The following is a 25,076-nucleotide window of genomic DNA, read 5'->3' on the forward strand; positions in this document are numbered from 1 at the left end:
TCCCATTGAAGTGTGCGTTTTACGCTCAGTGGCAAATGTTAACGTCTCTGTCGAAACTTCGAGCTGAAAACACCCCCCAAGTAAGCGAAAATAAATCACCCAAAAAAAAATTTCGACATCAAACGATCCACCCACACAACCGTTCTGCAGATCCTACAAAACCATTGACTGTCCGCACTTTCAAGTGTTTACAGTTACAAGGTTACTGTCAACAAATAACTAAATAAACTATGGCATTCTCAGCATGTCATCACCCAGAAAACGTTCTTTACCCGTTTTATCAATGAAAAACGGAAGAAGAATTCTTTTCAAGGAAAGTGCTTGTTTTCAGGAGGTGATTATTCAGAATCTTGTCAAAATGGAGTCATGTTTAATGCCCGTATTCCTTGTTCGTTCGTTCCTCACCCTATTTATCATTATTGTTGGATTACATAGGTATTGCATGTAACATTATGTGTAGTTTCAAACAAAATATTCCGGCCATATGTATCACGTAAGTACTTTAATAGACCTTCTTAGTGTTTGTCAGGGAATAAACCTACAGAAATTAGAAATATTTCTCCTTACTTTCATTTAGACAAATGAAAACATATCAGTAATGTGATTTATAAATTTCGTGGCTGTCATGAGGACAACTGTTATTTTTATCAATAAATAAATATATAAGGGGTAATGTAATGCAGCAACCCAACAAAAACACACGGGGTCAATATAAGTACTATAATCATAGTTCCGCCTTACAGTACCGCAAAATGTTTGGGAGAAACCCGATAGCCCATATCAGTAATATCAGTATCACCCCATATCAGTAATGTGATTTATAAATTTCGTGGCTGTCATGAAGACAGCTGTTATTTTTATCAATAAATAAATATATAAGGGGTAATGTAATGCAGCAACCCAACAAAAACACACGGGGTCAATATAAGTACTATAATCATAGTTCCGCCTTGCAGTACCGCAAAATGTTTGGGAGAAACCCGATAGCAACATATCTTTCAACGCTTTCTTGGAACGCTTAGTATTCAAAAGAACTATTAGCCCATCATAGAAAAAAGAACACTTCCTGTCCACATATGGATTATATTATGGCAAAACCTAACCCGACGTTTATTTCCTGATAACAAACAGAACAGGGTGTCACAAAGTCTGTGTACTTTTTCCGTTTAATACTTTTGTAGGATAAAAATGTCCCTTCATTTCAGCGTTATTGCAGTACTGTGCCATTCGTTTGAGTGAAACGTCATCTGGAAAATATGGCAGCAGGAGGAAGTCATATCAGTTCCACAAAATCGAAGAACGCAAGACAAATCCCGTGGTCAAGTAAGGAGTATCCTAAGCTTGTACATCATAATAACCTGCAAGTAGATGGGAAATATTATTCCATGAGAATTTTACATTTTTAATTAGCTGGAATTTGTTTTCTTTCTGTCCCATCATCCTGTTTTACACTCTTTATCTAATGAAGAAAATGTATGTCTGTTTGTGTACGTCCCTTTTTATTTCCTTATACCTTGTGTTAAACCACATCTTTGGCTCTCTTTCTCAGTATTTATTTCCTGACCAGTGAATCACAGTTTAGCTAAAACACAGTGAGAGCGTTTTACGTGTTCCCCAATCCCTCGACCAATTGATTTGGTCTATCTAGATTGCACACAGTGTGTTTAGTGTTAGTTCTTTTTTTGATTAGTTATTTCTCCTGCATCGTCCATAATAATTTCAGTGTTAAGTCCTTTTTTGCTGGTATTTTCGGCTGAATAAAACTTCTAGCTTACGCTGCTGTGTCGACATGATGTTTACTTCCTAATTATATGATTACACCAAAGCTTCCGCCAAGAGAGCTTAGTGTGTTTTTTTAAAGCTATATCATTGAACGAATCGATCTATTGAGTTGTATATAGATTCCGGCACATGGTAATCACTCCTACCGCTATGATGTTATCACTAACTGAGGAAAATCAGACTAGACATATACCCAGTGTAAGTCTCATCAGATCTCTAGCAGATCAGAAGGAAATTTTAGTACAAACGAGGGAACAAATAGTATCCATTGACATCGTCAAGTAGAAAATATTATGTCAAATAAATCATATCATGAGCATACGCATTCAATGATGTTGTCTTTGTTCTATCATATTTCATAATAAATAAACTGTTATCTCTTGACTGTTTGCAAAGAAAACCGATGTGAAACTTTAATTTCAGAAGCTCGTTTCTCTCTCCACCTCCGCCTCTTTCTCTACCTATATACAGGTCTATATGGCTCATCTCTAATAAAGAAGAAAGCACTATTCTTTAAATAAAAGTTAAAGTTTTTATTAGGAATATGCTGACCAGAACGACGGTGCTCTGTTGTAGGGATTACCGTACTGCAACCTTCAAACATTGTTTTAATTTAGTGTACACTTAATTCCCAGATAGGCTAAGCGTTCTAGATAAAATCTACTGTTGAAATCAGCAACCTTGATTTATCAGATGTTCAGCTCATTAGTGGACAGTGACTGGTTAACAATTCATACAACCTGGATACTGTAGTACCAGCTTTTGGGTTTAATTGAGTCATCTGAATGAAATTAGTAGATTCAAGGTGAACAGTGACTTGGATAGCCCGAAGTATTACTCAACGTAATGTTGCATCCGAATGAACCAAGACATCCCATTGAAGTGTGCGTTTTACGCTCAGTGGCAAATGTTAACGTCTCTGTCGAAACTACGAGCTGAAAACACCCCCCAAGTAAGCGAAAATAAATCACCAAAAAAAATTTCGACATCAAACGCTCCACCCACACAACCGTTCTGCAGATCCTACAAAACCATTGACTGTCCGCACTTTCAAGTGTTTACAGTTACAAGGTTACTGTCAACAAATAACTAAATAAACTATGGCATTCTCAGCATGTCATCACCCAGAAAACGTTCTTTACCCGTTTTATCAATGAAAAACGGAAGAAGAATTCTTTTCAAGGAAAGTGCTTGTTTTCAGGAGGTGATTATTCAGAATCTTGTCAAAATGGAGTCATGTTTAATGCCCGTATTCCTTGTTCGTTCGTTCCTCACCCTATTTATCATTATTGTTGGATTACATAGGTATTGCATGTAACATTATGTGTAGTTTCAAACAAAATATTCCGGCCATATGTATCACGTAAGTACTTTAATAGACCTTCTTAGTGTTTGTCAGGGAATAAACCTACAGAAATTAGAAATATTTCTCCTTCTTACTTTCATTTAGACAAATGAAAACATATCAGTAATGTGATTTATAAATTTCGTGGCTGTCATGAGGACAACTGTTATTTTTATCAATAAATAAATATATAAGGGGTAATGTAATGCAGCAACCCAACAAAAACACACGGGGTCAATATAAGTACTATAATCATAGTTCCGCCTTACAGTACCGCAAAATGTTTGGGAGAAACCCGATAGCCCATATCAGTAATATCAGTATCACCCCATATCAGTAATGTGATTTATAAATTTCGTGGCTGTCATGAAGACAGCTGTTATTTTTATCAATAAATAAATATATAAGGGGTAATGTAATGCAGCAACCCAACAAAAACACACGGGGTCAATATAAGTACTATAATCATAGTTCCGCCTTGCAGTACCGCAAAATGTTTGGGAGAAACCCGATAGCAACATATCTTTCAACGCTTTCTTGGAACGCTTAGTATTCAAAAGAACTATTAGCCCATCATAGAAAAAAGAACACTTCCTGTCCACATATGGATTATATTATGGCAAAACCTAACCCGACGTTTATTTCCTGATAACAAACAGAACAGGGTGTCACAAAGTGTGTGTACTTTTTCCGTTTAATACTTTTGTAGGATAAAAATGTCCCTTCATTTCAGCGTTATTGCAGTACTGTGCCATTCGTTTGAGTGAAACGTCATCTGGAAAATATGGCAGCAGGAGGAAGTCATATCAGTTCCACAAAATCGAAGAACGCAAGACAAATCCCGTGGTCAAGTAAGGAGTATCCTAAGCTTGTACATCATAATAACCTGCAAGTAGATGGGAAATATTATTCCATGAGAATTTTACATTTTTAATTAGCTGGAATTTGTTTTCTTTCTGTCCCATCATCCTGTTTTACACTCTTTATCTAATGAAGAAAATGTATGTCTGTTTGTGTACGTCCCTTTTTATTTCCTTATACCTTGTGTTAAACCACATCTTTGGCTCTCTTTCTCAGTATTTATTTCCTGACCAGTGAATCACAGTTTAGCTAAAACACAGTGAGAGCGTTTTACGTGTTCCCCAATCCCTCGACCAATTGATTTGGTCTATCTAGATTGCACACAGTGTGTTTAGTGTTAGTTCTTTTTTTGATTAGTTATTTCTCCTGCATCGTCCATAATAATTTCAGTGTTAAGTCCTTTTTTGCTGGTATTTTCGGCTGAATAAAACTTCTAGCTTACGCTGCTGTGTCGACATGATGTTTACTTCCTAATTATATGATTACACCAAAGCTTCCGCCAAGAGAGCTTAGTGTGTTTTTTTAAAGCTATATCATTGAACGAATCGATCTATTGAGTTGTATATAGATTCCGGCACATGGTAATCACTCCTACCGCTATGATGTTATCACTAACTGAGGAAAATCAGACTAGACATATACCCAGTGTAAGTCTCATCAGATCTCTAGCAGATGAGAAGGAAATTTTAGTACAAACGAGGGAACAAATAGTATCCATTGACATCGTCAAGTAGAAAATATTATGTCAAATAAATCATATCATGAGCATACGCATTCAATGATGTTGTCTTTGTTCTATCATATTTCATAATAAATAAACTGTTATCTCTTGACTGTTTGCAAAGAAAACCGATGTGAAACTTTAATTTCAGAAGCTCGTTTCTCTCTCCACCTCCGCCTCTTTCTCTACCTATATACAGGTCTATATGGCTCATCTCTAATAAAGAAGAAAGCACTATTCTTTAAATAAAAGTTAAAGTTTTTATTAGGAATATGCTGACCAGAACGACGGTGCTCTGTTGTAGGGATTACCGTACTGCAACCTTCAAACATTGTTTTAATTTAGTGTACACTTAATTCCCAGATAGGCTAAGCGTTCTAGATAAAATCTACTGTTGAAATCAGCAACCTTGATTTATCAGATGTTCAGCTCATTAGTGGACAGTGACTGGTTAACAATTCATACAACCTGGATACTGTAGTACCAGCTTTTGGGTTTAATTGAGTCATCTGAATGAAATTAGTAGATTCAAGGTGAACAGTGACTTGGATAGCCCGAAGTATTACTCAACGTAATGTTGCATCCGAATGAACCAAGACATCCCATTGAAGTGTGCGTTTTACGCTCAGTGGCAAATGTTAACGTCTCTGTCGAAACTACGAGCTGAAAACACCCCCCAAGTAAGCGAAAATAAATCACCAAAAAAAATTTCGACATCAAACGCTCCACCCACACAACCGTTCTGCAGATCCTACAAAACCATTGACTGTCCGCACTTTCAAGTGTTTACAGTTACAAGGTTACTGTCAACAAATAACTAAATAAACTATGGCATTCTCAGCATGTCATCACCCAGAAAACGTTCTTTACCCGTTTTATCAATGAAAAACGGAAGAAGAATTCTTTTCAAGGAAAGTGCTTGTTTTCAGGAGGTTATTATTCAGAATCTTGTCAATATGGAGTCATGTTTAATGCTCCTTGTTCGTTCGTTCCTCACCCTATTTATCATTATTGTTGGATTACATAGGTATTGCATGTAACATTATGTGTAGTTTCAAACAAAATATTCCGGCCATATGTATCACGTAAGTACTTTAATAGACCTTCTTAGTGTTTGTCAGGGAATAAACCTACAGAAATTAGAAATATTTCTCCTTCTTACTTTCATTTAGACAAATGAAAACATATCAGTAATGTGATTTATAAATTTCGTGGCTGTCATGAGGACAACTGTTATTTTTATCAATAAATAAATATATAAGGGGTAATGTAATGCAGCAACCCAACAAAAACACACGGGGTCAATATAAGTACTATAATCATAGTTCCGCCTTGCAGTACCGCAAAAATGTTTGGGAGAAACCCGATAGCAACATATCTTTCAACGCTTTCTTGGAACGCTTAGTATTCAAAAGAACTATTAGCCCATCATAGAAAAAAGTACACTTCCTGTCCAAAATGGATTATATTATGGCAAAACCTAACCCGACGTTTATTTCCTGATAACAAACAGAACAGGGTGTCACAAAGTCTGTGTACTTTTTCCGTTCATACTTTTGTAGGATAAAAATGTCCCTTCATTTCAGCGTTATTGCAGTACTGTGCCATTCGTTTGAGTGAAACGTCATCTGGAAAATATGGCAGCCGGAGGAAATAATATCAGTTTTACAAAATCGAAGAACGCAAGACAAATCCCATGGTCAAGTAAGGAGTATCATAAGCTTGTACATCATAATAACCTGCAAGTAGATGGGAAATATTATTCCATGAGAAATTTTGATTTTTAATTAGCTGGAATTTGTTTTCTTTCTGTTTCTGTCCCATCATCCTGTTTTACACTCTTTAGCTAATGAACAAAATGTATGTCTGTTTGTGTACGTCCTTTTGTATCTCCTTATACATTGCTTAAACCCCATCTTTGGCTCTCTTTCTCAGTATTTATTTCCTGACCAGTGAATCACAGTTTAGCTAAAACACAGTGAGAACGTTTTAAGTGTTCCCCAATCTCTCGACCAATTGATTTGGTCTATCTAAATTGCATACAGTGTGTTTAGTGTTAGTTCTTTTTTTGATTAGTTATTTCTCCTGCATCGTCCATAATATTTTCAGTGTTAAGTCCTTTTTGCTGGTATTTTCGGCTGAATAATACTTCTAGCTTACGCTGCTGTGTCGACATGATATTTACTTCCTAATTATATTGTGATTACACCAAAGCTTCCGCCAAGAGAGCTTAGTGTTCTTTTAAAGCTATATCATTGAACGAATCGATGTATTGAGTTGTATATAGATTCCGTCACATGGTAATCACTCCTACCGCTATGATGTTATCACTAACTGAGGAAAATCAGACTAGCCATATACCTAGTGTAAGTCTAATCAGATCTCTAGCAGATCAAAAGGAAATTTTAGTACAAATGAGGGAAAAAATAGTATCAATTGACATCGTCAAGTGGAAAATATTATGTCAATTAAATCATATCATGAGCATACGCAATCAATGATGTTGTCTTTGTTCTATCATATTCATAATAAATAAACTGTTATCTTTTCAATGTTTGCAAAGAAAACCTATGTGAAACTTTAATTTCAGGAGCTCGTTTCTGTCTCCACCTCCGCCTCTTTCTCTACCTTTCCCTCTCTTTAGGGCCGGAGTATTTAAGTAAAGCCGTGTACGTTAACGACGAGAGAGAAGTAGTTCAATTTAAAACCAAAGACAAGTTAACAATTTTGCTGAAAAGCAAACGAGTTGTTATCGTTTTTAGGCAAACAGACGGGGCTGCAGCTGTACTCAAAGATGTGCCGTTTCAGAAAAAATGTCCTAGCGCTATGATTGATTTATGTGACCACAAAGGTCTTGAAGGTGCTGGAATGACACTCAGGTATGCGGTAGCTAAGACAGTCTGGTCTGACCCGAAAGAAAAGGTAACAATACATAAAGGTGACATAATTCTCATCTTGGCAGACATCCATGGACATCATGTTGTGGGGATTACACAGACAAACAACGTAGAGGTTTTCCCATCTAAAGTTGTGAGATATCTTACAAAGCCTCGATTAGTTCTCAGAGCCGGAATGGTGATCAGGGTGAAATCCGTCCATAATAATTATACCCGCAAGTTGTTCAAATCAACCGGAGAGTTGTTCAGGTGGCAAGGAATGGATGGCCAAACTGTTCTCCTGGACTCATATTGCGAAACGGAAGGACATACAAAGGTAGGTGAATAATTCATTTTCACAGTAGAAACGGCACGTGTTTGAAATTGTTGGAATGATTTGGATTGGAATTAGTAATCAAACAATAATACTTTTTATATGTATTTAGTCTAATTATATCTTATTGATAGCGTTGTTTTAGTCGTCTTATCGTTACTTGTGTTTCCGTGCATTTTTTTGTGTGTTGAATGTTAATATCACAGAGGCGAAATTTCATAGTTAGAAGAAATGAAATCACTTTGAGAATTGTTGCAAATACTCTGCCAGTAACGTGGTTTAAAGGTTTACGGATATTCCGTTGTCTGCCTACAAGCGTCTGTTACTTGTGTCTAGGTTATGTCATATAACTAACAGACACGTTATAATCCAAAACTCATATTAAATGTAGAAGTAAAGTTCACATTATTAGTGATACAGACTAAAGTAGTTTAGATGAATATGTAAAGGGCACATGGAGAAAACTTTTTACTTTCCATGAAGACAAAAAAGCTGTTCTAGAATATATATTGTTTGAAGAATTAATACCAAGAGAAATTTTACCGCGATCTTCCACCGTTGGAAAAGTGCAATGAGCGATTATAATTTTGCTTCCATTATTAGAAATATTTACATTGACGGTACTATATATTTCAAACTAATTTGGTACATGACAAGCATCCCTTTCCTGTTTTACCAAATTGGCAGGTTCTCTTTTTTGAAAAGGGATAATCCCGTGGCTCAAGTTCGTTGCTGAACATTAGTGCTATTTACTTTCTTCATATACTTCCGTCCAAACAACTTCCTGGCAGCATTTTTCTCTTTCTATGAATGAATTATGCACATCAGTGTAATTCTGGCAGCAAAAAAGTCAATGTTGTTATAATGGCACTGTTCACAAAATATGTTTTATTGCATTACATTTAAAGGATGTTCGCATTTAGGACTCATATTTGTACAAAACTGTTGCATTGTGATACAAATAGAATATCACTGACCGCTTTGCAAACATTTCCAGGATACATCAACAAGAAGACTAAGTAACTAAAGCATTTGAAAACAAGTTCTGCGCTATCATCGACTATACATCGAGGACATTTTCTCTGGCTTCCGACAAGATATTATATCATCTATTCACAACTCTCACTAGAAACATGTCTGAATGTTTATAAACTTGAATGGAGAACAAATCGTTTATGATATATATCGAGTGAACCATTCCCCCTAACCTAACTTGTAATAATTCAATGTAATTAAAATATATTTTTGGTATGAAAATACAGACGTATTACTTACACGATCTACACCAGTAATTTACTATTTCTATAACCACAGACAGAAGACGAATATTACTACGCACGGAGCAAAGACGATGGATACTCCGTTGCATGGGAAGCGGATGACAACCAAGGAAACGATGATTACAGAAATGACAGGCCTATGGGAACGGTTGAAGGGCTGGTATGTTGCTTCTTTGCATGCAACAGATTGTGTGGGTATAGAGGGGGATTCTAGATATCACCGGTTTATTTAGCTCAAGGGGGGCGGTTGCCCCCTACACCCCCTCCCCTATCAGTATCAATCGACATGGGGTGTTGCATATTTTAGTTCAGAAACGTACTGTCCTTAAAGTGTGTCTATAATCGCTGGTTTTGGTTATTTTCTCTCATGATTCATAAACATTGCATATTATAACTGGCAAGAGCACTTCACATGTGATTTCTATATTCGGAGAACGTGTACTTATTTTCAGAACATTTCGTCCTTATAAAGGTCATGTATAAATATTGCCGCATAGACATACTTTTTATAGCAATTCTGCACCCACAGTTTGAAGATCCTTGGGCCGACCTTAATTACGACATACTATCGGTATTAATAGAGAAAAAAAAACACGGGCAAAATCCAGGGATGCAAGATATATGTCCCGCAAGGCTTTTCCCCCATAAAATATCAACAGTGCTATAAACTACACTATATCTTCTATCCAAGTATAAACATAGCATATATATACAAAGAATATTAATACCATATAATGTTGCCTCAATGGGTGCGTCGCATTTTCTCAATCAAGTTGACGGACAGCTTGAGCTGTGAATCCTGGACGCTAATGTATATTTATGTACAATGGATGTCCGTGAAGCTGTGTGACTTCTTCAACATGTACATCTTTAACGCGCAATGTACTTTCTACGTGACCCGCCCTGCGGGAATCTAAACGTCACGGCAAAACGTTACTACCAAACCAGCCACTCTGACAAACAAAACTCAAGTCAAGAGAGCCAAAAAAGTATATAAATACGTACACCGACCAGCAGGTACAAACCCCCAACCACTCACTGAAACATTGAAAAGACCACAAAGGGCGACCATTGTTTCGTTCAATGCTCGCGCCTGTGTGCCCGTCGGCTTGCCGGACCGCCACCTCTCCAGATGTGTGGCGGTCTGTGTGTTGCAAGTCACTAGATAGCCGTCTCAGGGACTTCGCGTGGAGGATTGCACATGGGGTCCTCATCACTAACCATTTTCGCCTAGTCAGGTGGCGATTAGGTGATGGGATTTGTCCCCGTGTGGGCTGTAAAGCCATCGAGACTAGCAACACCTTTTGCTGGAGTGTCCCTTTGTCCGGTTGGTGTGGGATTGGTTTCACGCCTTCGTTATTGGTGTTATTGGTTGCACACAGTGGGCCATTAGTAGTGATTTTGTTTGTATGGTTTGTTGCCCCCTGTGTGCCCAACCTGGGTTAGGGATCTGCTGTTGCTGTTTGCCGCTGTCATCAGCAGACACATCTGGAAAAGCAGATGCCGCCTACTTTCCGATGGGGACGTCTGGGGGCAGAGGATGTTGTCCCCGTCATGCAAAGTTACATAAGGTTGTGCATGGAGGCGGACCATGCACGGCTTCCCGACACTGCCTTTCGTAGACGCTGGCGCAAGCCTGTCGTCTACATCGGGGCGGCGTCTCCCCCGATGAAATTTGGAGTGAGTTAGTTGGTAGGTGTGGGGGCTGTGTGGTCGTTACATAATATAGGTTGGTTTCATTTTTCTCTTTGTGGTTTGGGGTTGGCTTTTGGGGCCTGTTTGTAGTGTTTTATTTGTTTTGCCTCTGTTGGCCTTTGGGTCCGTGTCCTTTTCGCGTCACGTTAAACGCTGCGTTAGTGAGAGATTGATGGGTTTCAGTTGTTGTTTTACAGACTGGGTTTGTTTTTGGTTTTGTTGACCTTTGGTCCGTGTCCGTTTTTCTTAGCACGTAAAAAGCAGGGCGACCAGCACGCAGCGAAACAAAACACCCCTCTCCAGCACACCAGCGAACAAAAAAGGCAGCCCCATATAAACTGCGATTAACTGCCTTCAACCTGAGGGGAATTTTCTGGTGGAAGAATTTGATACATTGTCCTTGTAGTTATTATTTTTCTCTTTCAAACCATGTAAAAATTGTCCCCATTCGACGTTTTCTTCTTGTAGAAATCTGGATTTCAAATTCACCAGTTTCTCACCAAAAGTACCGTTTGTTCGAACGCTTCAATATGGTGATTGACGTAGTGCTTGCAAATAGGCAAAACAGGCGACTTGAAGTTAGCATTCCCATTTCCGCAGCAAATAAACTCACGTGTAAGCACATTGGATTGCCTAATATATATAACGTAAATACTCGCGAACATATATCCTACGATGCCCAGTTGGTGTACTTGTATAGCGTTACACATAGTACACTCACACTCAAATCACAGTTCATAAACTGTTCTTCGAAATCGCTGAAATAAAATTCACGGATCAAATAAAGAGTAAAATGAAACTTGAAAAGTTTTAGTTACACCGAAAGAGCAGAATGTAGCACCGAGAAGCTAAGGCTTCGGAGAACTGTCCGATTGTAAACGTTAGAGTAGCCTATACATATATATCTTTCGTTACACAAAGACCTCGAAACCACCGATCTACTACATATATGGCGGCTTAAGGAGTTTTTTAAATCATATCTAATTTATAAGAAATTTCACCGGAAATTATGGAAGAAATTTTTCGGAATCGTTGTCAGAGCAGAATGTAGCACTGAGAAGCTTAGGCTTCGCAGAACTGTCCGATTGTCAACGTTTGAGTATAGCCTACATGAGAACATTCTTCGCATTGGAGCTGGATGGCGCGATGTAAAGCCTAAACAACGAAGAGTCTGCTGTTAAAATTTACCTTGTGTTACACAAAGACCACGGAACCACCGATCTAGTACATGGCGGCTTAAGGAGTTTTTGAAAACATATCTAATTTCTAAGAAATTTCACCGGAAATTAAGGAAGAAATTTATCTGTATACAAACGCGGTTTTTGTTGTGATTTCCGTATAGGTACTGTGCGGAGGGTGGGTTATGACGCAATCTGCTATGGCAGAGCTGACGTCACGTATTGTACTGTTCAAATCATATTTGAAATGTCTATCCGTAACGATTAAAAAATCGTTTCTCTGTCAAACGCAACATTAGCGTTCTTATACTTTGACAACATGTTTGGAAAATTATTTACTATTTTTTAAGGTAACTTCTTTGAGCCACCAGACAATCCTTTGAAGCCGAATTTCACACCTCACCGCCCCCAGGACTGCCTGCCAACTGGTATATAACTATACAGGCAACGCCGTTGGGTATATGACTATACAAACGTAGTGTCACTCTACATGCCGACGCGTAAATGGCAATTGCATAATATTATCACATATGTTTTTTTTTAAATTGTTCTTGTCATCTTTAATAAGGGTAGTCATGCTCAGTGCAGAAGCACTGATTTCCTGAGGAGCACTCAATACAAATGACCTATACAGTAATTTTGCAGCAGAAAAACGGTATACATCCAAAAGCACAAAAAGGAGGGCAAAAAGATAGACAAGCAAATGTCGGACATCTAAACAAAATATACATGTTTTTATATTGCGATTAAAAATATTAACATTTGGCAAGCATTTCAAATTTGGGAGAAGACTGCTCCATGACCCGTCTCCATATTAATTTAAGGACCTTTTACCATTCCCAGATCTAACGTGAGCAGGTAAAACATTATTAGAGCAGCTAGATCTAGTTCTGTACAAATAGCTATCTCTCAGTAGAATTGTTTAATCAGTAAGGTAATCTGGAGCCAGGTCGTGGACACATCTATTCATAACAATAGTCCTGAAATATAATTCACGTTGACGGACATTTAGCCACTATTAATGAATTTAGAATCTGTAACTTGCTATAGATACTTAAAGGGTGTGAAGACTCGCGCAAAAAGAAATGTCTAATTGCGGTAATCTGACCTAGTTTCGAATGTGGTGTAACATAAGTGTTAGACACCACAATTATCGATCCCAGAAAATACACACACACACACACAGCTTGCTAACGTCGGTAATAATACACTAGTGTGCAGTCAGTACATACAGCTGCGGTCGATATCCATAGCACAGTGTACAAAAAATACAGCGATGAACATCTCAGGCCCATCTAAAGATAAAGTTATTACGTTTCACTACGTCCCTTGCAAGCAACGGAAAGTTAACTTTTTCAGATGGCCGCACGCGGAAAAACGGGGACATCATAGGACATAAAATTGCTACGTCGGAGAGCAGAGGAATATAATTAAGGTTTAAACTAGGGTGGGACATATCATGAGGGGAGAAGGATTATTGGAGAGGGTTTTGTATGGTAGAAATTTGAGCGCAGGGCGAAGCAAAAGGTCGTCGTTGAATGATTTACAAGGCGGCAGGAGCTATCCTTTTCAATTAACTGAAACTCCCTGGTCCTCTAATAGCATGGTTTTAGACCCAAGTCCTACGAACAACGGCAGCATTATCATCAGACTACAACACCGTAAGCCCTGGTAGAAATTCCAGTAGAACCCAGTTAAAAAATCAACTAGGTTCTACTAGGGACTACTACGTTTAACTGGTTTTTAACTGTGTTTAACTGGGTCTTACTGGGTTCCAACTGGGCTGTGCTGTACATAACCTAGGTTCAACTGGGTTTACACAATGTATAACTGGGATTGTTCAGGCTCAACTGAATTTGAACTATGTTTGAACTGATCCAGTTGGGCTTCAACTAGGTTTCACTGGTTTTTGCACTAGCCCAACTGGGTTCGAACTATGTTAACTGGTGAACTTGTCCTGTTGGGGTTGAACTAGGTTTCAACTGGTTTTGCACTGGCCCACATGGGTTTGGACTATTGGCTGATGAACTGACCCAGCTGGGGTTTAACTAGGTTTCACTGGTTTGCACAAGCCCAACTGGGGTTGAACTATGTTTACTGGTGAACCTGCCCTGTTGGGGTTGAACTAGGTTTCACACTGGCCCAACTGGGTTTGGACAAAATTGACTGCTTTTATTTTACGCGTAATTATCAAGAATATTATAATGTAAGTTCGTAAGCAGTAACCGTATCGTAATATATTGAAAATGCTAAAATAGCCGACTTATGAGGGGTGTAAAATAAATCTTTGTCATATTTATCACAGTAATGATTAATACATTTTTGTACCGCAATGATTAAAAATATGTAATATTTCCTATATAATAAATTTGAAACAAATTATGTTATACTTTTTCGTCGATATGAACAAAAGATAGGCAAAATGCCTTCCTAGTGCAAAATAGTATGATCCAACTAAATTTGAACTTTGACATTTGTCCCTTGCTTTAGCGCTAAATTTATAAATTCCAATTCCGCAAACCACATTCGCCAACAGAAACTTCGCAGAATAATCGCATTTGTAACCGATTTTGCCACCAGTTTTAAATTATTACCGCGGCTCCCTCCTTTGTGATCTTGCAGTATCTTTATATTATTGACACATACTTGTAACATTATAATTGATAGTAAACGTGCTCTGTATCATAAATATTTGAATTGAACAGAAACTTTATATATAGGCTAGTGACTTAGGACTATAGTATAGGCTAGTCCTAACAAACCGGTTCCCTACTAGGTATACCACATGGTACAATTACTAACGTTAGACATGTCCTAACGTTATAGTTGTCTAGCTTATAGGGGCCTAACCTAGTTATACTCATTTAAGGAAAGTTATCGTCAACTAGCAAACAAAATAGCAATTTTCAAAATTTACGCAATTGCCTTGATTGTTGTTTCAAACATGAAGTGGCATAATAACATACTACACTGAAATTATGTTTTGTACCATACTTTTACTTGTTTATTAGTGCACTGTGCATTGCTCACTGTCTTTTTTATGTTGTCTTGTGGCATCAAAAGGGTTGATTAACAACTCTCTCTCTTCTGGATTGCTAGGCAACTATCTTGTTTTTCCTGGAAATTAGCCCTCACAGGAAATGGGGTCTGTGTGTATATATTTTAGGAACAAAGGAGTTTTGTGAGGGCACAGTGTCTGGAGTTGGCAATTGGCTATGAGTATCTGAGCAAGGGAGTTATAAAAGAAGAGAAAGATAGTTGAATGGCTGGATAGTTTTTTTAAACCTTAATTTACATAGTTCAAGTTACTGTAGACCTTATTATTTTATAGAAGTTGTGATAGTCTGGGAGAGTCTTGAGAGTCTGGGACACTATTTATTATAAAGGATACTATTTACTATAAAGGGTTTAACAATAAAGGATATTCCAGGACACCATCACTTATAAAGGACATTATTTTACTACAAATGATATTGACATTATTTTACTGAAAGGATACCCTGGAACACTATTTCATATAAATTAAAGGATACTTTTTTTGCTGGGATCGGATATTCATAATACCATTTACTAGGTTCAACTATACTGATGTCGTAGAATATCTGATGTCGTGGAATGTCTGAGGTCGTAGGATAATTGATGTCACCAGCAGGCCAACTTACCAGAACAGACTTTTAAACTAAATGTATTTCTTTATATTTTGGGTGCGCACCTCACGACTGTTAAGTTGTTTCATTTAATTCTTTGACTGGGCCCAGATCAGCTGTACATTGTTATTCATAATTATAATTTCTTTTGATCCAATCCAGTTGAGTTCTCCATTTGTATATGGGTCTTGCTCTGTTTTAGGTCATCACACCAAACCCAGAGTTCTCTGATCAAGAACAAACATTTATTTTCAGTGGCTACCACCCTTAATACTTACAGTATAGATCTACTGTTAAAAAATGAAAACTTCTTATAGTGTGGTGTTATATAAGTGTAGATAACACCAGTTGAGAATCCCAGTTCAAACTATTTAAAAATTTAACCAGTAAAACATAGTTAACCCAGTAAAACATAGTTGAACCAGTTGGACCTAGTAAAAATAGTTGAACCAGTTGGACCTAGTAAACATAGTTGAACTAGTTGGACCCAGTAAAACATAGTTGAACCAGTTGGACCCAGTAAAACATAGTTGAAACAGTTGGGAACCCCAGTACACCAAGTTCAACCTAGTTAAACTTTGGGCCAAAATTTCCGTATAGAAAATTCCAGTTGAACCCAGTTCAAAAGTTCAACTGGAATTTCCACCAGGGAGGTTTTCACTTGTCAAAGGATTGTGAACAATAAGTGAATATAAAAAGTCAAATAGATCAATGGAAAACCACAAAGGCATACGTTGCCGCTTCGGTGTTCATGCCAAGCAATAAAAACTTGATGGGGCATCCCCTTCATGCCAATTCAGGTCAACAGTAAGGCCTTAGTGAACAATGTGTATTTCCATAGCATGCCAATGATCCGTAATAGATTGCAAGATAGGTATTGAATACCGTCAACGCATAAACTACAAAGTATTACGTCGTGTCTGTTGCATTAAATACTACAAAATGGCTCATCGTGAAGAAAGAAACTTAAATTTGGTAAACTCTGTTTACTAGTCACAACTTATTTCAAACATGTCAAATCATGTAGAGTTTTAGAAATTTAAAAAGAAGTAAAGAAGTAAATTTCATTTGAAAAGTTACACAGTACAAAACTTAACGTATACCTACAAACATTTATGCCAATAGCTTCAATTACGAATTTAGAATGGTTTTGCGGCTGGTTAGTATGTTCAGTTGTGCAATCTCACGCACATACAATTCCCGAGGCACTTCAGTGCACCAGCAGGTCTTTGAGACTTCCCATAGCTTGAAACTTTGAATAGAAGCACAGAACTTATATTTACCTCGCAGAAGAGGTGCAATGACGATCAGTGACTTACCAATAGACAAAAAGTTATGATCTGGCCTAGGACTAGAACAAGCAATACTCAGATCGTAATCAATTATGTTTCCATTTGACTACCATTTTGCTCCAATTTTATTGTCTTACCGTAAACGTAAACCAATGCAGTGTTTTCTCTCTCGAGAAAAAAAGACGATTCATATTTTTCTCGCCTCTCAATTAGATTCACCTTATCATTGTCATCCTGCCCTTAATATATATATATATATATATATATATATATACTTAAGAAACAAGTGTATCAACAGTAAAATGTTGATAACTTTCAATAATATCTCTTCTTATTGTAAGCAGAATGAAAGACCTGTCCCAGCCCAAAGGAGCACTTTAAATGAAAAAATCCATTTAACAGAAGGCCCCCACATCGAGGTAGGGAATTTCTTCTAATCGTTTTCCTTTTCAATTAATCTCAGTTACAAATAAGGATAGGCTGTATGTTGGAATGCATGTTGTTAGTAATTTACAATAGAGCTTTTTGTGTCACTTTGATATCATATCGACGATTTCTCAAATGCAACGGAAAAGACTGCATTTCTTCTTAATAAATAATTGGAATATCATAATGTGGATGTGTGTGTTTTGTGTGAAAACACAGTACCGGTCTGTCTTGACCCATTTGATGGTTCCATCTTATTGCTGGATGACTGTCGCTCATTGATTGAATTGCTATTCCTCGATGTTCCACACATCATAATAATTTTACCTTTGCCCGTCAAATTACTTTTTTTATTTTATCATATGAAATAAGTTGCTGTGAGAACGTACTTAAGAAACAAGTATATCAACAATACAATGTTGATAACTTTCAAAAATATCTCTTCTTATTGTAAGGAGAATGAAAGACCTGTCCCAACCCAAAGGAGCACTTCGAATAAACAAATCCATCTCACAGAAAGCCTCTTGAACGAGGTAGGGTTTTTCTGCTAATCGTTTCCTTTTCAATTAATCTCAGTTACATGTAAGGATAGGCCTGCTACATTTTGGAATGCATGTTGTTAGTAATTTACAAAAGAGCTCTTCGTGTCACTTTGTAACAAATGTAACAAATCTCTCTGGTGTTGCTCAAATTAATATTCAGCTATATCAAACTATGACATCTCATTAGATTTTGTCGCGGAAAGAAAATTCATTCTTTGTTTAAAAGAATATTTCGAGCAGTAGTTAGGTAAATGTTTGGTGTATCATATCCACGACTTCTCGAAAGCAACGGAAAAGACTGCCTTAGTTCTTAAAAATATAATTGGAATATCATAATGTGGATGTGTGTGTTTTGTGTGAAAACACAGTACCGGTCTGTCTTGACCCATTTGAAGCGTACTATTTTATAGATGGATGACTGTCGCTCATTGGTTGAATTGCTATTCCACAATGTTCCACACATCATAATATTTTGACCTTTGCTCGTCAAATGACTTTATTGTTTTATCATATAAAAATAAGTTGCTGTGAGAACGTACTTAAGAAACAAGTATATCAACAATACAATGTTGATAACTTTCAATAATATCTCTTCTTATTGTAAGGAGAATGAAAGACCTGTCCCAACCCAAAGGAGCACTTCGAATAAACAAATCCATTTCGAAGAAGGCCACTACATTGAGGTAAGGAATTTCTGCTAGTTGTTTTCCCTTTTCAATTAATCTCAGATACAAATAAGGATAGACCTGCTATATTGTGGAATGCATGTTGTTAGTAATTTACAAAAGAGCTTTTTGCGTCACTTTGTGACAAATGTAACAAATCTTCCTGGTGTTGCTCAAATTAATATTCAAATATATCCAAACTATGACATCTCATTAGATTTTGTCGCGGAAAGAACATTCATTTGTTGTTTTTAAAAACATATTTCGAGCTGGAATTACTTAAATGTTTGGTGTATTATCGACAATTTTCTAAAGCAACGAAAAATACTGCATTAACTCTTCATAAATAAATGTATCATCATAATGTTAATATCTGGGAGTTATGAAGTAAAATCTCCTTTTTACTTCACGTTCCTATACAGAAAACTTATATGAATGAACTTTTAAGAATTCGTTACAATGCATTTATTATACTTATGTATTTCGTACATGATCAAGCCGACTTGGAAACAAAAAACCCAGAGATGCCACCGTTTATAAAACTAACTGGTAGATGACTGTCGCTCATTAATTGAAATCCTATTCCTCACTGTTCCACACATCATTATAAATTTACACACACAGTTAGTGGAAAAAGTTGACCATCAACCTAGTGAGAATGCCGAAGATGGAGGAGACGAAAGTCTGGTAAGATATAGTCATGGGATACGGTATATTACGAGGATGTCCTCTCTAAATTTAATTGTTAAGTGTAATAGTTTTCGCACAGCCGTACCAATATTCCTGATTTTAATACATGATGTGGGAGTGGGGATCAAAGACATAACACAGTAACTGTTTATCTTTACCCCCTTAATGGGTACATTTCCCTTCTTCTGAAGAAAGTCTCGAGATTTTAATGTAATTTAACTAAGAAATAAATATATTTGAAGAATTTTTCATGATTTGACCAGAAGGAAACCTTTGCTCGACAAATTAACATGTTTCTTTAATCCAAGTGTGCATTTGTCTAAATATTGCTCATTATATCAGTTAATCTGACACAATTACATTAACGGGAGAAACAAACCTAACCTCCTTTTTGATTTTAATGACCTGGTATTCATACTTGCTCCATGAAACCATAGTTTGTGTAAACCAAACTGTGTATCATCATTTGTCTAAATATCGCTTAATATCTCAGTTAATCTGACACCAGGATTGACGGGGGAACGAACCTAACCACCTTCTTCATTTTAATTACCTGGTATTCATCCTTGCTTCATGAAACCATTGTTTGTGTAAATCAAATTTCATCATTTGTCTAAATATCGCTCAATATCTCAGTTAATCTAACACAATGCAAAGTATAGTTTGTGAGATATAACAATATCGTCTTTTCGAGAGCCACTTTGTCAGTGCGTGAAGTTATAGCAGAAAAGTAACTACTTTTTGAAACATGATGAACCTTCAGTTAGATTACAACATTCATGTCATTGACTAAAGCCATGTCAGTTTATATATTTCTTAGGTGCAATTTCATTAATTAAGTCTGTTTGTGTATTGTTTTCATCAGCAATCCCAAATCGCTCGATATGAACAAGTGAGTATGTACGAACATTTTCCAAGTCTCACTATAACTAATTGCTACGGACCTTAAAAATATTCCTTGGTATTTTTGTCAATGTGAAGCCGTGTATAAGTTAATACGCTACAGAATACAATTGGTGTAAGTTCTTAAACATCACGAGCCAGCTTCTTCTGACCAATTGATCTAAATTATTCTTATTGCTTGTGTATGCAATATTTGTGACGTTTGATTGTGTTGATTCTGTCACTTAGTTCGAACCAACCTTGTCACCCAAAACAGGAAACTACAGTAATTGGAAAAAACTAAGTGGAGAGGTTAGGTGGCTCAATTTCGGCATGAAGAATTGGTGCAAAAGAAATTCTCCAGATAGCCAACAAAAGGTGTTGGATAATATAAGCTGTAGCATCGTTAGGCTGTCAAATTAAGTACTATGTGACTCCTTGTAATCTACAAACGACGTACTAATATCACAGATCAGTTCACTTGGCACACTTTGTGTCTATTAAAAGTGGGAGACTAAGTAGAACATCAATTCTTAACCACTTTTACAGTGCAGTACAATGCCAGCCTTACACAAATGCATAGCAGAACACTTGGTGGATGAAAAACGGGATGAGTTTGGCAAACTTCTGCAAGTTCCAAGAAACGTGCGGCTTGAGATCGAAGCAAGGCCCGGCAGCGCTATGGAGAAAACGACAAACCTGTTGGATCTTTGGCATGAGAGAAATGGAAGAGGAGCAACTGTCGAGGTAAGTTCAAGAGATTACAGAATTCTACTCGTGTTACGTATGGAACTTCTACAATAATATAAGAAATCAAATGGAGGCAATGGCTACACAAACCTATTTTAACACTAGACGTCACAAAATCCTCCTTAATCCCCGATCCCATGCGTAAACACATTACAGAATTATTTCGTTAAATATGATGTTCAATGTTGTTCCTTTTATCATGAATCTAAAACTAAGTGTCGTTGGTTCATTATCTTTCATATGGTTTCACTCATTTTGTTTCGTTGAAGGTACTCGTTGATGCATTGTTGAAGCTGCATCTAGAAGAATCGACTTTGCTGTTAAAAGATATGCGTGACTTGTTAACAATTGGCAATCCATATAGCGAATCTTGAGTCGCCATATTTGATATTCCTGTTTTGTTACATAAAAGCAAACTGAAGTTAAAGGTTGCCAAAGGAATTAAAAAAGTTTCAATGTAAATACCCTAACCAAAAGACCTTAGAATTACGAGATAGGAACCCGTTTTCGGAACTGTGAATTAGTGTCTTTCAATGTCAGAGCTATGTGGCACTTTTACGTAAACTAGTGGCCAGTGTATCTGAGATCGTACGTCCACCCATGCCGTCATCGTAGCGTACAGCGCAAAACGTTCACGGCAGTGCTTTATTTACTTTAGTAACCACACGATACCTTCTTCAATACCGTGGTGGTTTACGACTATACGGATTAACATATCTCTCGAATGCATGGAACCTTTTCTGAAATTGTTTGGGAACTGAAAACATTATATGTTACTTAAGCACCACAATAAAAGACGCCAACTTTGGAAGACTTGATACATACCCTTAGTTATGGTATATATTATCATAAATGTTGTTTATGTGATACATGTTCTAAGACTTACTCAACATCAACATATATAGAGAGAAATAGCTATATGCTGTAGTGAACTATCGATCTATATGTCTGTCTGTCTGTATATATATATATTGTATTAATGGTAATATTATTTTGTATTAATTGATTTTTTGAAAATTTTAAGAAAACTGAAAGTGCTCGAAATTGCTAATGGTACACTTTAATTCTGTTAAGACTTGTATGGGGGAACATCAGTATAAATACCGAGTACAAGGGTCTATCAGCTCGAGAACTATTACTTCTATATTACATGGATATTAATGCCCCTGAGTAGTAATACAACTCTACACGGGAGTGTGACAATACGGAAATACGCTAACGAGTACAGACTCAATTGAAGTGAAAAGTTGCATTGTCAATTGATCGAGTTCAACAATAAAACCGTGAACTTTAAAGCAGGTACAGTTAACGGTTCAGTTAATTCGTTGTATTGAATAGGACTTTAATGCCTTTGTAAGCAAACTGCATGTGCTATATTTCTTTGGTGTTGAAATTCGGTTTTTTTTAAGCGGAAGAACGAGTAGCAAAAATCTCGTGAATTTCCACACGGATATTTATCCTTTTCAACCACAATTTGATAATAGGATTGTTGTTCCACTTTGATATGAAACGGGGCATAGTATCTTGCTTTCACACCCTACGTTGTGATAACATTCTAAAACTTTTAATGTTATTTATGGAGTAGAGGGGTATAATTAGCAACACCTTTTCATATATAAGATATGCCCAAAGTCACATTCTCAAATAGCTTTATTTTATCTCAAAGGCTGGACAATGTCTTTTCGTTGCAATCATTTCCGCTACTTTCATCAAAATCTCCAACCAAGAAACCTCCTAACTTTAGCACATTGGATGAGAATACTTAACTGTACATTAAGCTAATTATATTTCTTTATTATATCGCAACTCACAGGAAAGGACCAACCTTTTCTTTTAACAAATGTCAAGTTCTGAAACATTGTAAATACGATAATGGCAAAAGTACAGCTCGCTTAAACTTGATACGCAATATGAAATTCCGTTCTCTAGAGTACAATAATAATTTATATCTAAGGGAGTCAAAGGTCATTTGTAGTCAAAGTCCGCAAATAATCATTAAATATCTCCACATTTACACATTTTTTTTCTTGCTTTAACAATAAAAAGGCAAGTATGGTGGGTAGTCTTGAAACTTTCTCAAGTAATATAAACAAAGATATGCCCAGTGAATCCATTTTGCGGTGGGACAGACTAAACGCTTGTGAACTTCAAGACATTTTACCTTATGCCACCATAACTTCACTCTGCGTTTCAATCATGTCACCTATGTGAGTTAAAAAGTGACGTGGACTTTGTTTTAATATGACGACTGCTGAACATTTCAGTCTTGGTGATTATAAAGGGGTTGGCTATTACCAGATATTAACGCTTTATATGTATTTTTTATTATTACTATCGTTTAATATCTGATTCTTTTGACAAGACAAGAACATTTTAATGCATTGATTTAATGATTCAGCATTTTTATTGATGTTATTGTAATGTTCAAAGTTAGAGACCAAGTGTGGCAGTTTGGACTTTGAACTTTGGGGAAATGAAAGTAGAAATAAGATAACGTCCATAATACAGAAATAAAATGTTTCCAAATGAAGCACTTTTTTCAAAATTGCGTGTCAATTCATCATGTGCATTGCTACCCTTGACAATTTTGCTCATTGAACAGTAAATCGAATTTACTTACTCAGATAATTATGTCATAATCGAAAATTTGAATTTTGTTGTTTGACCTCAAGCAATCATGATATGATCAGAAAAGAAAAGGCAGCTTCTAGAAGGACAATCAGGGAAATTTTGTTTATATTTGTTTAAGATAATTTAATTTAGTTTAGTATAGTTTACGAGTGAACAAGAATTGAAGTTGAAATATTTAGTACCAAAGGTGAACCCTAACAGGTGTATGTATGTATGTATGTATGTATATGTGATCTTCCCGCAAGCAGGAACTCGCGAAAGAAGCCACGGAGGCTTATAGACTCGCAAGCTGACCGAAGCCAATCTCTCGGCACACATCCATTTAACGTCCATGTCGGGAAGTTGTTATTGAACAACACCCTTGCCAGACGACACACATTGCTGTCGGCGGGAATCGAACCGGGGATCTCATGACTGGGAGACGCCGGCGTGATATGAAAGATGAAAGGTGTGATATGAAAGCTGCAAAGTGACAAGTTTGTTTTATCTTCTTCTAAATCATCATCCAATTTTCTCCAAAATATGTATATATTAACAACATATGGGAATGCAGTACAGTCATTTGATGTGTTCTTAAATTAACATTCCCTAAGGGAAAATGTTAAACAATAAAGTGAAAATAAAATAAGGAAAGATGAAATAATTTGCTGTCAGTGTGGAACTATGACAGTGACATCACACCTGTTTCCTCACAAACTGACAATTTCACCTATTAATATCTCGAAACGCAAAGTACAAATTAGCATGTAACTTTCACCACGATTCTTCAGAGAGTATCACCGAAACAAGGTTTCCAGCTTTAACCTCATATTCACCGAGAGTATAAAATTTGTCGAAGTGGATCGTAGACAATTATCTTCATGATTTGTCGATTTTCTATTTTTTTTGACCGCTCTTTAGCCTTTGTCTCTATCGGATCGGTCCAAACAAATATATACCATTAGACAATTTGACACACACAATACTATTCAGATCTGTACGGTGGCGCAATGTGCCAACGTTGAAATTGAAATTTCACAATACCGTCTCCCAGATCCTTACACAAGTGAAAGTTCAAGCTAAGGAAAGCCAAGCAGCTCTCAGATTATAGCAACACGATAGAAATCTCATATTTAGTTGAAAAGGATGTGCAATCATTAATGAGTTAATCATCTATGAATTTAGCCTGTGTTGTACAAGTGGGTTTAGATGGCCGTGGCAATGTATTATGTTACATAGAAGGACGGGACCCGAAAATAAGAATTTGACAGTCAAATAAATTTAGCGAGAAAACTCTGTAATGTCTTTGATTATATTACGAAGTACAAATGATAACCGTATGAATGAGCTTGTATTCTCCTGTCACTGTAAACTTGAATACTGCCCTCTTTATGTATGTTAACAAAAGACAGCTATCTTGAGATGGACATCTAACCTATATATCACCGAATAAACCTCGTCACCAATCTACCCAACCCATCAATTCTTCGTGTAAATATC

At 36.7% G+C, this 25,076-nt stretch overlaps 1 protein-coding gene across 3 annotated transcripts; it reads left to right on the forward strand.

Annotated features, from left to right (window-relative positions):
* The first annotated feature begins 794 nt into the window (after positions 1-794).
* Positions 795-23,351, forward strand: LOC139983761 (uncharacterized). 3 transcript variants are annotated; one of them, XM_071997539.1, is made up of 12 exons: positions 795-1,323; positions 3,861-3,978; positions 6,296-6,413; positions 7,354-7,922; positions 9,234-9,359; positions 17,356-17,430; positions 17,893-17,970; positions 18,585-18,662; positions 19,269-19,331; positions 20,200-20,226; positions 20,766-20,963; positions 21,236-23,351. In XM_071997539.1, the coding sequence occupies exons 3-12, from the start codon at positions 6,347-6,349 to the stop codon at positions 21,338-21,340; spliced, it is 1,386 nt and encodes a 461-aa protein (XP_071853640.1). In that variant the 5' UTR covers positions 795-1,323; positions 3,861-3,978; positions 6,296-6,346; the 3' UTR covers positions 21,341-23,351. The 3 variants fall into 3 exon arrangements, with proteins under 3 accessions (XP_071853640.1, XP_071853641.1, XP_071853639.1); XM_071997538.1 differs by lacking the exon at positions 795-1,323 and having other exon boundaries at positions 1,344-3,978; XM_071997540.1 differs by lacking the exons at positions 795-1,323; positions 17,893-17,970 and having other exon boundaries at positions 1,342-3,978.
* Positions 23,352-25,076: the final 1,725 nt, after the last annotated feature.

Source organism: Apostichopus japonicus, chromosome 16, assembly GCF_037975245.1.
Source record: "Apostichopus japonicus isolate 1M-3 chromosome 16, ASM3797524v1, whole genome shotgun sequence".
NCBI classification, from domain to species: domain Eukaryota; kingdom Metazoa; phylum Echinodermata; class Holothuroidea; order Aspidochirotida; family Stichopodidae; genus Apostichopus; species Apostichopus japonicus.